At 37.3% G+C, this 15,880-nt stretch overlaps 1 protein-coding gene across 7 annotated transcripts in view; it reads left to right on the top strand.

Annotated features, from left to right (window-relative positions):
- IFT57 (intraflagellar transport 57) overlaps positions 1–15,880 on the top strand; it is a 37,341-nt gene that overhangs the window by 1,771 nt on the left and 19,690 nt on the right. For 5 of the 7 annotated variants that reach the window (XM_075168854.1, XM_075168891.1, XM_075168871.1 and 2 more), the window contains exons 2-10: positions 908–1,070; positions 2,145–2,263; positions 3,178–3,268; positions 6,549–6,617; positions 7,171–7,293; positions 11,751–11,822; positions 12,428–12,559; positions 13,492–13,554; positions 15,403–15,469. In XM_075168854.1, coding sequence (XP_075024955.1) covers positions 908–1,070; positions 2,145–2,263; positions 3,178–3,268; positions 6,549–6,617; positions 7,171–7,293; positions 11,751–11,822; positions 12,428–12,559; positions 13,492–13,554; positions 15,403–15,469 — 899 coding nt within the window. Of the gene's footprint in view, positions 1–907; positions 1,071–2,144; positions 2,264–3,177; positions 3,269–6,548; positions 6,618–7,170; positions 7,294–11,750; positions 11,823–12,427; positions 12,560–13,491; positions 13,555–14,041; positions 14,098–15,382; positions 15,470–15,880 lie in introns of all 7 variants that reach the window. The other 2 variants (XR_012676617.1, XR_012676618.1) reach the window with 2 other exon arrangements.

Here is a 15,880-nt window from a genome sequence, read left to right as displayed (position 1 = left end):
TACCCAAACACAGATACCTTTCTTTGTGCTATTTGTCGAAACTCCCTTTAATGGAGAGCAATATGCACTTTTAAAGCATTTTTCAATGTGTTCTGAAATAGATAAAAGCTGAGACAAATCCACCCTGCTTCCAGTGTCATGGGTAAAGGTATAAAGCTTTAGCAATGGATCATTTTAATTTTGTTTTTGAAGTAGGCTATTTGCTGTATAATGTTGACAGTAGTTATCAATCACTTTTGCTAATCTATTCAGAGGATGTTTTTCAAATTTAAATTTTGTTTTGCCCGGTAAATCACTTGCCCTGTAAAAAATGCCTGAGATTTAGCAAAATCTTAGCTCATTCATGGCCTACAAGTTATTGGCAATTGCAGATCTTTGACTTTTGATTCTTTTGAGCTTTTAAGTATTTTATGTTATGCAAGGGACACTTGAATGAATCCATTGCGTAGGCTCTTAATTAGTCAGTGGTGGTATTTTATGAAGTGATGGGATGGATTCTGCATCCCTAAAATTAAATGGGAACAGAATTGAGCTCATCATGATTTGAGACTGCCTAGGTAAATAAGAGGAGTAACTTGGGTTTATGTGGAAATGTTAATTTGGTGGTGTTTAACTGAAGCTGTATAATCCTGCTGGCAGGAGAGAGGAGTACCCAGTTTCCATTTGATTCCTTGGAAGTCTCATGTTGATTAATAGCTTACTGAAAGTGGGAAACAGATGAGCTGCATGTAGAAAACTTAGTCTACTGTGGATAAGCGTGAAACTAGGCGCCTTGAACTTAGTTCAGATGAATCACTTATTGAGAAAGTCAGTTAAAGAAACTGCTTTCTAGCCTGTGCTGGCCTATAATGCTGTGAGAGCTTCAGGAGCTCAAAATATTTACCATTTTTTTCCCCTTTTTAAACAGGCACTACTTTGCACTGCCCACTAATCCCGGTGAGCAGTTCTTTATGTTTTGCACGCTTGCTGCTTGGCTGATCACTAAAGCGGGACACCCCTTTGAACAACCACAAGAATACGATGACCCCAATGCAATAATATCAAATGTACTCTCAGAATTGCGATCATTTGTAAGTGTTGAACATCCTGTTTTTCCAAGTGTATTTCAAGCACGTGCATCACCTTCAGAAATAACAGTAATGACACACTTTCTTACTGTCTGATTATGTTCCCAGGGACTGGACAGACTTTTCCTATCTATAAGTTTGTACTCAGTTAGTTAATTGGAAGTTTATACTGTGTGTACCTACTTGCTAACTTTCTGGCACTAAAAATGGTCTTACAATATTATATATGATTCCAATTAGTTTTGTTTCACAATCTATAAAATGGATTAAATCAGGCTTACTTCTTATAGTACCACGTATGTTGCTCATTTATAGTAATAAAATTTACAAAGATTTTATCTTGGAAGTTTACACAGTGCTTGTGATCCTGCTCCTGCCAAAGTCAATGGTATAATTCATAGTGAAGGAGATGGTTTAGAATTGTGTTCATGTTTTCTTCATTGTTTTTGTTAAGGAGTAAAAGTAAAAGTACTGCTAGGTACTATTACGATTTTTTGCAATATTAAAAAAAAACCCTGAGGGTCAGGAGAGTGTATCAACTTACAGGAAGTATGATCTTATGGAAGATTATACTGTGGTACAGCTGTGAATGATGTTAAGAACACTGTTCTCTAAAGGAGTTACTTGATAAAAAACTAAGATATTTATTCTGCAGGACAGCAATAAATAAAAATAAAATATTTTATAAATAAAATCTAGAACAAACAAGGCAATGTTTAAAAGCTGGTGGTTAAGTCTTAGTTCTTGAGTTCCTCCGTAGCTGTTCTTGCCTTGCCAGCATGTCACTTGTGTGCTTGACTATCTAGCTCCTTTGCGGCTTCTGACTCTTCTGCTTCCTGTGAGTATCCTCTTACCAGGTGCGTTAAGATTTTTACCCTGCATCTGTTCCTTGGGTTGTTCTGTTTTCCCTTCTGTTGCCTGACTGGAGCCGCGTAGGGGAAGAATATGAATTAACATTGGTAAAATCTTCATGCGCAATGGACACGTTGGTTTTAGCATAGTAAATCTTGTTACCTCCCTGAGAGGAAACTCAATTGATGGGTAGCCATTAGTAAACAGTACATCTCTTTATTTTAGGGAAGGACTGTGGATTTTCCTCCCTCAAAATTAAAGGCAGGTTGCGGAGAGCAAGTATGCTATGTTCTTGATTGTTTAGCTGAAGAAGCCTTGAAATACACTGGCTTTAGCTGGAAAAGGTATTGTACACTTTTAAGCATCCTCCCTTACGCATTGTTTTCCGGCAAACAAATGTAATTGTAAAGAAAAAACATAGTAATTACCAAAAATGTTTTACTTGATGTTTCATGAGATGCAAAATTCAATTAGGCTTGAAGCAGTGGGACAAATTAATTCCTAATGCAATTTCACACAATTTAGTCTATTACCAGCAAGGATGAGTTTGGGCCATTAATAGACTTAACTAATTAATAAATATTTGACTGATGACGGTTTTTTTGGTCATTTTCCTATGCATAACTGCTATTAATCTGACAGTTGACTTAAAACATATTAATATTCTTTTAGGTCCTATCAATCAATCTTGACCTCTTCAGTTGGCGGTATGCACAGTATGTGTTCATGTTACAAGTAGGCTACAGTAATTTTGAGTATTTAATCCAAAGAAAATCTTAGGAGAAATTAGATGATAGATAATTTCAAGTGTATGAAAATTTGTTTAAAATTGTTCTTTATTTCATTCCTTCCCTCTGATGGATATAGCGAAGTAATTTCTACTTTGGAAATATTCTATTGTTACCTCTATTTAGTACACAAATTCCACTGTAAGCTGAAAATGCGACTATGGTGACTTGCACTTAAATTTTAAGAGTTCAGACCAAAAGAGAAAACAAGTCAGAATTTACTCCCCAGATGTCTTTGCAGTATGAATGTACTGTACTGCTTGGCATAGTAACTAAACCTCACTTTTAAGATAGTCCAAGATAAACAAAGACTGAGCTTTAATTTTGTTTAAGTGTCTGAGACACTGTCTAGTCGTATTCCACATCATCCATACTTCTCATGAAATGTTTTGTTTCCTTAGGAGCAATTTACAGAGGTATCTCCAATTTACCGTGTTTAAAAGCTGTGCTGATCTTTGAACTAATTTCAGGCCCACATATCCAACGGAAGAGCTAGAAGAAGAAGAAATAACAGAAGATGATGCAGAATTAACACTTAATAAACTGGAAGAGGATGTTGTGGTAGGTTTACCTAACTGGTTTTGATTATATCGGTATTGGTCAGCTATGAGGAATTTTTTCTCACTGTTCATTTTGTTTGGCTTTGTTTAAGAAGTCTTTTCTACTAGCTGTTCCATCACCCTTGTTTCCTGCATCTCCTTTCCTGCATTGTCAGCTTCTCTGTAGAGTTTTTTGTTTCCTTTCAGATAAGGTTGTTAACTCTTTGGGACAGAGCTTATGTTCTTATGTGCAGTTATAGTTAATGTAAAGTGAGGTGGAATCTAACCATGCATTAAAATTGCATAGGTTCAGAATTGTTTGTTTTCTGCTAATACAAGCTGTTGATGTTAAAGAAACTTCAATCCCTGTTGAGAGAATTGGCTAATATTTGGTTAAAATTTGCCCAGCACTTAATTAATAGAGTGCTCACGATTGTAACTCAGATTTCACTGCAAATAGGAAACTTTGGTACTTAGTTGGTCTTAAAATTTGGGAACAGGGTAGATGGAAAAGAACAACTGGAAACCAAGTATTTGTTTAAAAACACCAGCACAGTCCTTGAATAAAGGTTGCAGAATTGTTTCTGTACAGAAAGGTCATAGCAGCTCATCGCTATATATTCCATGAATGAAATGGTAATATCCAATCGTCCGTTCTGACTGCAGAATAAGTCCTTCTGCTTTGAAATACCTTTTACCAAGAAGATGGCAATGTTTGAGGATGAACTGTTTTATTTATTCCTGCTTTTTAATGATAATAATTACAGTGAAGTTGTCATGTCTATGAAACAGCCTATGAAACACACCTGTAAGTTCAAATATGCTTTTAGGACTTACTGATGGATGGGTGTACAACAGAAGTTGTTTCTTGCTGATTGACTTTCTCAGAAGATTTTTTTTATGAGAGTTGGAGTCTCACTGTTATCTGGTAGCGTAATGTTATCACAAGACATTGTCATTTTCACAGACCTCTGTCAGTCTCGTCGAAGTGAGTCTTTTTACTGCTGATTTAAACAAGATTTTTCTGGAGAGGGAAGTTAGCTGAAGACAATTAAAATTAAAATTACAAAAAGAAGTTAGTTTCACATCTGATTTCTCCAAAAGCTGATGATTCTGTACAAAATAAATGTAGATCAAAATATTTAAAGCTCTGAGCCTGGAAGTGTTCACTTGCTGGGTCAGCAAATCACTTGAGGGGTAAACAATTTTCTGGAGTGTTAAGGCCCAGCAATACTGGATAGAAAATGCCACAACTGTCCCATTTTTGTGTTCACATTTTTCAAGTGCTTGGGAAAAATTAAAGGTCATAAAAGTTGGAAATAGAGAGCCAGTAATGTTATCATATGGTTCTGATCATAGTCCCAATTTATATGCCACAACAGTCCACAAGAATGTAACAGTTGAAGAGTTTGCTTCCCTTTTCCTCTTCTCACAGTTTTCCTAAGTATTGCGTTATTTTTCTCATTTTTATTAGCCAAGAAAAATTCCAAACTTCTATTCTTAAATATCATACAATATGCAAATATTGTGATGTGGATGTCTGGTTGCATTTTTACCAGCTTTGAAGTCTCCACAGAAGAAGTCTTGAATAATTATGAGAACAATAAGAGACATTCTGTATTGCGTGTTTGACCAGCCTCAGAAAGCTGTTGGCTAAAAGCTTTAAATATGAAAACAGTCAGCTGTCTGCTCTTTTCTGTGCCTCATTAAGGTCTAAGATGTTAAATTGGGAAGTGGGGAGGAAACAGTTAACTAAAGCACAGTTGAAACCCTTCAAAGAACCTCTGGATTTTCTCTCAGGTAGTATCTGACACCATGATTTTCACAACTACCATGTTTTATTAGCTCTTCTGAGTTTGTATGTTAATAAAACCATTGAGCTAGGTTTATACCACGTGGATAACCACTTTTTTAGAGCCCCTAATGGTTCTACAGGGATTAATTATATGCTGATGTAATTTTTTTTTTCCCCTAGTCCATTGTTGCTACCAATATATTGATATGTCCTGGATATATTAGCTGTATCCATAATTGAATTTAGCCGTATTTCCAGTAGTTAAATGCTAATGATGAGGTTCATTGATTGTTCTTCTGGTTTTGGTTCTTCTGAAAAAAATTGATGAGGCTGACAGAGACAGGCCTAGTTCTGTAAATCTTGGGGAATTAGGTGAACAGTAGCCAGAGTGGCTGTGCAAGGAAATCTGCACTGTTTGGTTCCTCAGGTCTGATAACTAGTCTTGTTGTTGTCATGGTAGTGTTGTAGTATGTTCTTGTAAGTGCTGTACAAATATATATATATTGTCCATTTAGCAAAAGATAGTCCCAATCTAGTCATCATTAATTTATTGCAAGTATTCAGGGGACTAGGGGCCAAACATGCCAGAAGAAAATAAAGTGGTCCCTGTTAGTTAAAAACTAGCTAAGGTACAGGAATAAGCTCCCAGGTTTTCACTGAGTCTTGAAGGGTTCTACACTAAGACCTGTGTTATTGCAGCATTCATGATTTGTCTAGAAAGGAGGTGAATGATGAAATTTGACTTTGGTGGAAAAGACGATGGCTAACAGAAGAGCTACAGAAGGATAAAGTGTATAAGGGTGAAGTGTACAGGTGATAAAATGGCAGGTGAAATTCAGTACGGATTAATGGAAGGTAATGCATGGCAAAAGCATCTTTGACTTGTGCAGTGATGGGCTCCGAGTTGATCATGATCACTGAGGAATTCAATTTTGAGACTATAATAGATAATTCTACAAAACCGTCAGCCCAGAGCATAGTGTCATGGGCAAGAAAACAGATCGATTGCTTCAATTTGAATTGCATCATTCTGCACACTTTTAAAATGTGGCATCATTCTGCAGCTCCAAATCCGTAGTGCAAATAACGTCTTGAAAACTGTGTTCAGGTCTGGTTGTGCTTTGGTTTTTGTTTTGTTTTGTGTTGGTTTTATTTTTAATGCAAAGCTTTAGGAAACACATAAGAAATTACAGTTACCATACAACTATTGATAATGCCCATTTGATGTGAGAGGGCTTACATTTTGGGGTTTTTTTTTGGTTGGTTGGTTTAATTTTTAAATACTGAGGCACCCTGAGGGAAATGTGGGGTACCTTTCATCTTTCAGCTTGTCCCAGATATTGTATCTCTTCATAAGATTTTAAGTAAATACAAACTCCATTATCATAAACTCTCCATGTCAGAAATTTAGAATTTAATACTCCTTGTCCTGTGCTCCTGCAAAATAAAATTATGGAGAAAGATTGTGCAATATTTACTGAAGTCTTCCTTTGCAACTTTCCTTAAGGAAGAAGAGTCGGACAATGAAGAAAACTTTATTGACCTGAATGTTTTAAAGGCACAAACGTACAGATCGGTAAGTTGTTACTGGTCAGTCCTCTCCTGAGACATTTTTACATCTGTAGCAGCAATTTATTTCTGTTGGATTTAAGTGTGAAAGTCCTTGTATAGTCTAAACTTGAAAAAAAACATTCCAACTAAAATGAATCAACTTATTTTAAAAGAAAAATGTTCATACAGTTTCTAAACGGTTATCACTGCGAGGTTTCTGGAAACATTTGCAAGAAATTTTTGCAGAGACTTCTAGGGAAACATGGTATTAGTTTCTTGAATGTATTTTAATTTTTCCCCCCTTGCTATTTCTGGAATGTGTTATAATTTCTTATTAGAGACATTTTATTCTTTTCAATTCTAAATACGATGAGAAGATGTATTTATTTTAATTCCTAGTCTTTATGAATTCAAAGAAAGCCATTAAACAAATCTGTTATATTTGTAGTCTATATTATTCCGGATATAATTTTTTTTTCCAACTATGAACACTGTAAGCCATTGTGACATGATTTCTAACAGTTCTCGCTGTGCATAATGACCATATTTTGTATATAGACTTTATGATTTTTGCACAGGACATAAATGACTCTGCAAAGCAAGAAGAGATTTTACAGTCCACGACAGATGCAGCAGAGTGGAATCTGGAAGTGGAACGTGTGCTTCCACAGCTGAAAGTTACGGTCAGGACTGACAATAAGGTATGCGAGAATGGCTTTGCATGTGTACACATGGTGATTAAAGTGTGATTTCAGTCAGTGTTATTTACTTTCCCTTTACAATGCTATCTTGTCTGAATCTTTGTCACTTACTTTGACCCTAGAAGCAATAATTTTCAGTAGCTTTTTTTTTCAATATTATATAAGAATAATTTTTTCTGCTACTTAAAGGGCACCTTATTTCCATGTATTTATTTCCATATAATTATTCCATTAATATTCTTAAATCGTTAAACATTTCCAATGTATTCATACTTCTGAAAAATTATACCCTCAGTTTAGCAGCTATTAAAACATCTTCCTCGAAGAGAGCTAAGGAACTTCTTATCTTTCCGCTGTTCAGTTTGTCAACCACATGAAAGGTTGACTGCATGGAATTCATCTTGCTGAACTTTAAATGGCAATAAAGTAGGTCTGTACCTCTGATCTAGTCATCACGGGCTCTCCTTGCGTTTAGCAAAAAGAAGTGAGTACTTTTTCGACTGATTTTACTTACTAGATAACTACCAGATAACTACCTCAAGATGAAATTCATCATTTCTTAGAAATGAGTATTTCTCTCCATAATCTATTCCAAGGAGTCTAGAATGAGCAGCTTAGAAGTAGACATCTATCTTTGGCAAGTCAAAGTCCAAACCGAGGACCTGTTCCCGGCATTGCCGTAAACATTCTTTCTAGGAGCTTGTATAGCACACACAGATCAGTGCAGTATTGAAATTGCTCATTTGTTGTGACCCAGCTAGTTGGAGTGTTGGAGCAATCTGTAGTAGTGATACAGAATTCAATGAAAGATAATTATCTTGCCCAAAATAGGCTAAGCTCTCAACTGTCTGTTAAATTGCTTGCCTGTCTTATGCTATACTGCATTCTTCGATGTGAAGAATTGCCTGGTTTGAGCCACCTTTCTCTGATCCTTGGCAAGCCCATCTGTTACAGAGAACATCATGCTTGATTCTCACACTAAGAAATTAAAACTTAATAGAGTTTTAATTAGATATTAGATTTAATAGAGAATACATGGAAAATTAAAGCCACTGTAAGAACTGAGGTTTACTAGCTTCCAGTTTAATGCACCATCTCTTGGCTTTAAGGAATATGTCAAAATGAACACGAAAAGAGGATTCTTCTTTTTCTAACTTCTGTGCTGTCATGCTTTCAGAAATAACTGGAGAGAAGTGTTTGGCGTTTTTTTATTCTACAAGAAAAGCATCGTGTTCTGTTTCCTATGCGGTGCATATATACATAGTACCAGGAGAGGGTTAATGGTTAATCAATGGCATTAGAAACTAGAACTTATTTGTAAAGTCCTGGGCAGGGGTGGGAGGTGTGTGTGGGGGGTTCTGTTGTTTTTATTTAAACTCCAAAGTTTGACAAATTGTGAACAATTGTCACCAGACCAACAAAAGATCTTGAGTCTGCTGCAAACTTAAAACTCAACATACAACATAAGCACATTTCCTCTACTAGCCTTTGTTTCGTTCTGGAAGAGAATAGTGGGCAGCAGCACGGTTGTAGACAGCAGGACAAATTGTGAACAATTGTCACCAGACCAACAAAAGATCTTGAGTCTGCTGCGAACTTAAAACCCAACATACAACATAAGCACATTTCCTCTACTAGCCTTTGTTTCGTTCTGGAAGAGAATAGTGGGCAGCAACACGGTTGTAGACAGCAGGACAAATTGTGAACAATTGTCACCAGACCAACAAAAGATCTTGAGTCTGCTGCGAACTTAAAACCCAACAAGAGGAAATGTGCTTATGTTGTATGCTGCGTTTTAAGTTCGCAGCAGACTCAAGATCTTTTGTTGGTGAACAGCTGTTGAAGGTGCTTGGCTGTGCTTTTCTGAGATAGTGAGACAGAAGCACCAGTCCTTTGGTAGTTATGGGCGTGTCCTATGCAGGGGGATAGCCTCACTTCAAATCAGTGGAACTGCCTATGATTGAAGGATGACACATGTTTAAGTGTGCAGCTGTTTTAAGCCAGGATTTGTTTTCTACCTGTTTTTGTACTAGACACACAGAGGATCCTGACAGCTACACAAACTGCCATAAACAAGGCCCTGCCTTCAACAGCACTTGTAGGACTCCCGTAAAATCTAAGTATAGACAGCCAGGCCCCTTTCCTCCTCTTCAGCTAATTAAGATTGAAGTTCAGTAGCAAAAGCACACACTGCCTTCTCTCTAGATTCACAAGCACATGCACATTCCTGGATCCCTCAACTATCAGCATGGTCCTTCTGTCTGTCTGATCTCCCTGCCTGGATGCTGGGCCCTCTTAACTGTTTCGCTGCTCTTCTACTTGCCGGCAAGTCCAGCGTGGCGCTTGCCAGCAAACGGACGCACACACTCATGCGCTTGTCTTAAGGGCACTCTACATTTGTGGGTCCCCCTGAATACCAGCTTATACCGTCTGCTTGCCTCATACCCAGGCCCGGATCCAGGGCCTACTAGTCGATAGCTAGTTCAGTTTTAAGTTTGCTATTGAATTTTACACGTGCACAGCAGGTTTAGGGAAGATGGAGACATTTGCCTGTACCCAGCCCAGCAGCTGGTACCAGCAACGCGGGCTTGTGACCTGCAGTCTCGTTCAGCTGCTGGCACTGAGCCTTTCGCTTGCTTTACTCACACCGGGCCTTCCCAGTAGCTGGATTTTGGGATACGTACCGGTCCTGCCTTGGTGGCTGAGACCCTCACCTGCTCCTATGTCTGGCACTGAGACCCCCACTCTCTCCAGCTGCAGACACCACAGGCCTGGGACACCTGCAGCCCTGGTCTGATTCCAATTGCTGGCCCCTTATCCCCTCTCACCAGCACTTAGTCCTTGCAGCACTCATACATGCATGGGATAGAGCGTGAGATTGCACAGAAAGATAATTTAAAAAGAATTTAATAAGAAGATGGGACAGACTGCAGGGATCAGGCACAGCGCTCAGTCAGACAAGTGGACTGACTGGCAACAGTTTACACATGACCAGCCTCTCTTACACCCCTCTCTGTTCCCCACTTGGTTCCTCCCCAGTTCCCTTCCCATACACGTTGCTTCATCAGTGTGCATAGTTGCACCAACCCTCGTCCTGAATATCCAGAACCCCCAGGTTTGCATTCTTATTAGTTGCAAGGGCCAGATTCACCTTCTGTGAAGTGATGCTTGCAGTTTCTTCTTAGCCCATCAGTTAGTGTGACTGATGAGCTTTGTTTCTTGTCCTTGTCTCCCTTCATGTTTGTCTGACAGGTCTGTGTCTCTGTAGGTTTTGTTTTTTCCCTCCTCCTTTTCCTTATCATCCCATTTGGCAAGGTCCTTGATTAGATAATTGTACTGATACAAACATTCTCACACTCCAGGTGCCTTTATCCATTAATGTAACTGGCCAGGTTTGTTTCTTGTTACTGCCTCCATTATTGTTTGCCCATCAGGTTTGTGCCTCTCTGTTTTGCTTACCATTCTTTTTGACAAGGTCCCTGATGAGATAATCTTACTGAAGCAAACTCTGTCACCTTCCACGTATCCTTACAGTACCTATTTTACAAGAAAGTCTCCTAAGGTTTGATTTCAAGTGATAAAGATTTATTAACATCACTTTTTTTTTAACACCTAGATCAGTACTGTGCCAAAAGCTTAAAAATTTAAAAATATTTTTTAGCATGTTCAGAAACACAATAATGAAATACCAGTAATTCTGCAGTGCTGCTACTCTGTTTCATTTTGAACTCACAGTCTATCTGCAGCGGTGCTTTGGGCCTGGGAGATGTAAAAAGTTTGCATTGGTAAGGAAAAATTTGTGATAAAGCTTGGGAACTGAAATCGTTTTCTAGGTGAAAGATGCCTACCTATAAAGTTAAAACAGCACCTCTTCTCATCGCCCATCCCTGAGTCCCTGTATGTTTCCTATGACCTAGAAGCTGCAAATAATTTTCCCCCTTCTAATTTTGTCCCACTATCAAAAACAAGTTTAGGTATTTCTGCCTCTTTCATTTCTTTCCATTCTTCTCCTGGTAATAGTAAGGACTAAGTAGAAAGGGAGGATCTGATAGTCTGGAGCTGGTAGGTGTTGGGCATTTGAAGCACTCATTTTGTCTACGAATAAGCTGAGCTAGTGCAGCTATAATCAATATTTTCAGTATTTGTGCCCAGAGTGGTTTCTAGCAGAAATAATTCCATGAAGATCAAATAGAGTCTAAAAAGCATAGCGACTGTGGTATCAGTGAGGATGTCGGTGTTTGTTTATGGATCTGAGCGTCACATGTGACATTTAGGAGATTTATAAATTATGTCACTTAAGCGAGTGCCTCTGGATATGAACATGGCAGTGGCAGAATGATACACGATAATAGTAGAAAAGAGAACTGACCCTGCCTTACATACCAGCCTTTGTTTAGTAACCAGAGAAAGATAAAAGTTGTGCTTACCTATGTTTTACTTTGTGGCATCTTTTTTAGGATTGGAGGATTCATGTAGATCAAATGCATCAGCATAAGGATGGAATTGAATCTTCTTTGAAAGAAACTAGGGTATGTCTTGTATGTGCAGAATATTTCACTGATCTGTCAGCATTTTTATTTTCTCTGTTATTTGATATACCTTAACTAAATTTTTTTTTTCTTCATTTTATTTGTGCTAATGCTGTAAAACTAAAAAGGGAATCATACGATAATGATGATTAGGGACAATGGGACTGGCAAAATGTCTTGTGGGAAACAGTTGTATATGTGAGGACTAATGGAGATATTAGGGTTCATTAACATATGCATTACCATAAGTACATCCTGATTACAGAGGGCAAAAGAGAATAATACAATAATACAATCTGAAAATAAGTGCTGATAAAAAACCCAAAATACTGTTAAATACTGTTGTGAGTAACTTACTGATACTGACATTTGTCATTAATTGAGAGGGGGAGAGTGATGGAAGCAGAAAAGCTTGAAATACGTGTTTTGGAGGTGGGCAAACCAGAACTCATTAGGAATAATTTTTTGTTGGCTAAACACAGCATTTCTGTACTACTTTTCTCTCTCACTTGTAGGCTTCCATATCCTTTCTTAATTACAGCACCATTTTAATGCTCTTTGCATACTATCTGTATACTGTCAACCCACAGAATATGATTTTCTAGGGTTACCTTGACAAACTCCATAATGAAATCAGCAGAACATTGGAAAAGATCAATAGCAGGGAAAAATATATCAACAATCAGTTGGAGCACTTGGTTCAAGAGTACCGTTCAGCACAAGCCTTGCTGAGTGAGGTAATGCACTGATCTTTTGTTGTTGCCTTCTCTAGTATTAACTTGCTATTAAGTGAGGGTGAAGGGAAAGAAGACTCGGAAGAGTTATCTGTGAATTCTGCTTTTGGATGTAAAGCAGGGGAAATGTTGATTGGCTGTCAAATTATATAGTTTTACACTAAACTAGCAATTTTTATTCAACTGTTCTACAGGGGAAAGTAAATGTTTTTTGCCTGAATATTATGTAAATCTGTTGCCAATCTTCAGCAGCTAGTAAATTGCTGGTTCTGCTTTCCCTGTGAAGTTTCCACTCATCACAGAGACAACTACAGTCTCAGTCCAGCACTCATCTCTTACATTGATTACTCGTGCTAATGTGCACAAAGCGCTCTGATTACTTCTTTGCTTCATTTAGTTTTAATGCCAATAGAGTGTTGTTTGAGAAGCTTTTTGATCCCCTAGTTAGGAGGCCTGTATAAGCTGCCATTTGGCTAGCCCTCCTATTTGTGGGCATGACTTTAAAATAAGATTAACGGGATTTGACCTCTGTGCTTTCTGTTTACCTTGCTGTTAAACTTAAGAAACTTCAAGATAGTAATTTACTGTTGACGAAGAAGCGTTCTGGGTTTCAGGATTCAATTCTGTCTGCATTCTGGCAAATTTTCTTTATGTTTATTTCCTCATGTAAATGATTAGAAAACATACTTCTTATTGTGTATGTATTAGGGCTATTACAATTTTTAAAACTGCTTTAAATTTTTGAATGATAGTCATTACAGGGGCTGATGTTTCAAGCCTGTCCTCACATGTGTAGTGCTGTAAATGTCATTGGGACTTTGTGGGACAGTTTCTGGAATTGGGACGCATGAGAGCAAGTTTTGGTGTGCTCTCCGAGCTAACTGCATACATCTCTTCAGCTTTGTCATTACAGCAAAAAACATGTTTCTTTCCAGGCTAAAGAGAAGTACCAGGAGGGAAGTGGAGGAGTAACTGAAAGGATTAGAATGCTTTCTGAGGTAAAACACATCTTCACATAATTTCTTTTGCTTACTTTAAAACAGTTTTTAGAGAGTTTACATTTAGTGTTTGTGGTTTTATGAAGACAGTTCTTTCTGATCTGTTCACATGTTAAAGATTAATCTGTTTATTTAGTGGAGGCAATCTAGTCCAGTCCCTAAATTTTAAACCCAGGCTGCCATTGATTTTTAACTTGTGAATTTGGGCAAACTATTGTTAGCTCTTAATTTCCCCAGTTTGTAAAAAAGGGTGAATGTTCTGTATTTTATAACCTGTGTCGTAGAATTATTGAGGATTAATCAAGCCATGTCCATAAATTCTTTGGAAGAAGAAAAGCTTAACTCTTATTTTTAGATAAAATTAACAATTTGAAATTTTCAACTTCCAAGCACTTAAAAGCAATATTTGACTAAAAAGTAACTTTTCCGTACCAGGCAAATTGTCTTAATGCCTAAAACTGTTTTTCTGTTGGGTTTTTTTCTTTAGATCAGTGCTCTGACAAATGTAAAGAAAAATCCCCAGACTCCTAACAGCCTCAACATGTTGAGTGTTTCCTGGCATTTAATTTAAAATTACTGCCTGATTTCCAAATATTTCAACCCTTTGTCCAATTCAGAAATTATTTTTTTAATGGCTCTGTTGTTTGGCTTTGAAAAACCCACTTTACTTATTAGCCGATAAAGTGTCTGGAATAGTCACATAAAATAAATCACACCATAAGAATGTGCTGGAAATTGTAAAACAAGTTTGAGATGGTTTAGAATAGAAAGGAATAATCCAGCTGGAAGGGACCTACAACAATCATCTAGTCCAACTGCAGTAGGTAATACAGCAGTTTAACGAGCGTTTTCTAGCAAAGATTTCTGTGTACGGATTCTGCAAAATTAGAGCTTCTTTCTATTTCACTCTCAGGGAAGTAAGTTTGAAGAAGGGAGTACTTTACGATGACTTCAGATTTATAATGTGTTTGTGCTTTGGAAGTTATTGACTGATTAGTAATGATGAATATGTTACTAGTTGGCAACCTTCAAATTATGTAGATGCAGTGGTGCATATCTGAGATTAACTAGACACATTGGATATTACTACTGATCTGCTTTCAAGCATACAATCAAATCTCAGCCCACTTAGCAATACCAGTACCACTGTAGGTATGCATTAACAATGCAGCGACGTTTCTTCTTTGTTACTAAAAAGGCTTATTGAAGCCTTAATGAAGAGCCATTTTTATATTATAGACAAAAATACTAAATTATTACCTAGACTGTACCTTAGAATCATATATTTGGTTTTTCTTCGTTGTCTACAAAGGCAAACTGGTCAACAGTCAGTGCTGAAATGCACTTTTATTCTTTATAAATGCATTTTACATACCCATACCTGTGCCAGTGCCAGGAGGCTTGACGGCTGCATCCTCTTATGCTGCAGTGCTGTTTCTCAAGTTTCCACCATCACCTGTTGAAGTCCTGACACTTCCAGAAGGGCAGCTGGCATGGTCATTGGGAGTGTGGGGATATTGGTTCCTATCTTCCATCCAGCACCATACTGCAACACTTACACTGTTGTTTTTATTGGTTTGGGATGCGCAGATTCTTAGTAACTGCATGCTGTTTGGCCAATTAGTTACTCTTTTTGCTGTAATTTTTACAACATTAATTTATTTAAAGTTAAATGAAGATTTTCTTAATGTTTGGAAAAAATCTTCCTCCGTATACAACAGCTAAGTCTGAGTAGTTCTTTCTTTTTAACTAATGCAGTTAGTTATTCTCAGCAGAGAATTTTTTTTGTTTTCTTTTTTTAACTTGACATTCATCTGGCTTAATTAAGAAAAAAAAATCTATTTTAAGATTACAGAAGTATTAGAGAGAGTAAAGCAGGAAACAGAAGAGAAAGGAAGCAGTATGACCGATGGTGGTAAGTACATTTTTGCCTCAAACCAAACACCTGTTTTCTCAGTGACAGGTACATATATTTCTTTATTAAAGAAAAATAAAACAAGATGAGAATGAGTGACTAGTCAAAAATATCAATATTAAAATTTTAAAAGGTGTCCAAAAGGAGTCTAAACCTCTTTTAAAAGGCTACATAAGTCTGCAGAAGGTAGAGATTCCAGGATTTCCCCTTTGGTAAATTATTTGTAAAAATCTAAAAAAAAAAGGGTTTTGTCTCTGCTTTGAATAGTTATCAACTCACTGAAAGAAATTCACATGTTACAGGTTCAAGCCCTTTTACTCTGAAATAGTTACTGGCAGTAGCTGTTAGATTCCCTAAGGCTGGCTGGAGTCAGGGAGAAGATTCATTTTGGCGTTTTGATGTTTGGACTTT

The sequence above is a fragment of the Calonectris borealis genome, chromosome 1, assembly GCF_964195595.1.
Source record: "Calonectris borealis chromosome 1, bCalBor7.hap1.2, whole genome shotgun sequence".
NCBI lineage: Eukaryota > Metazoa > Chordata > Aves > Procellariiformes > Procellariidae > Calonectris > Calonectris borealis.
This window is presented reverse-complemented; position numbering and strand designations above follow the sequence as displayed.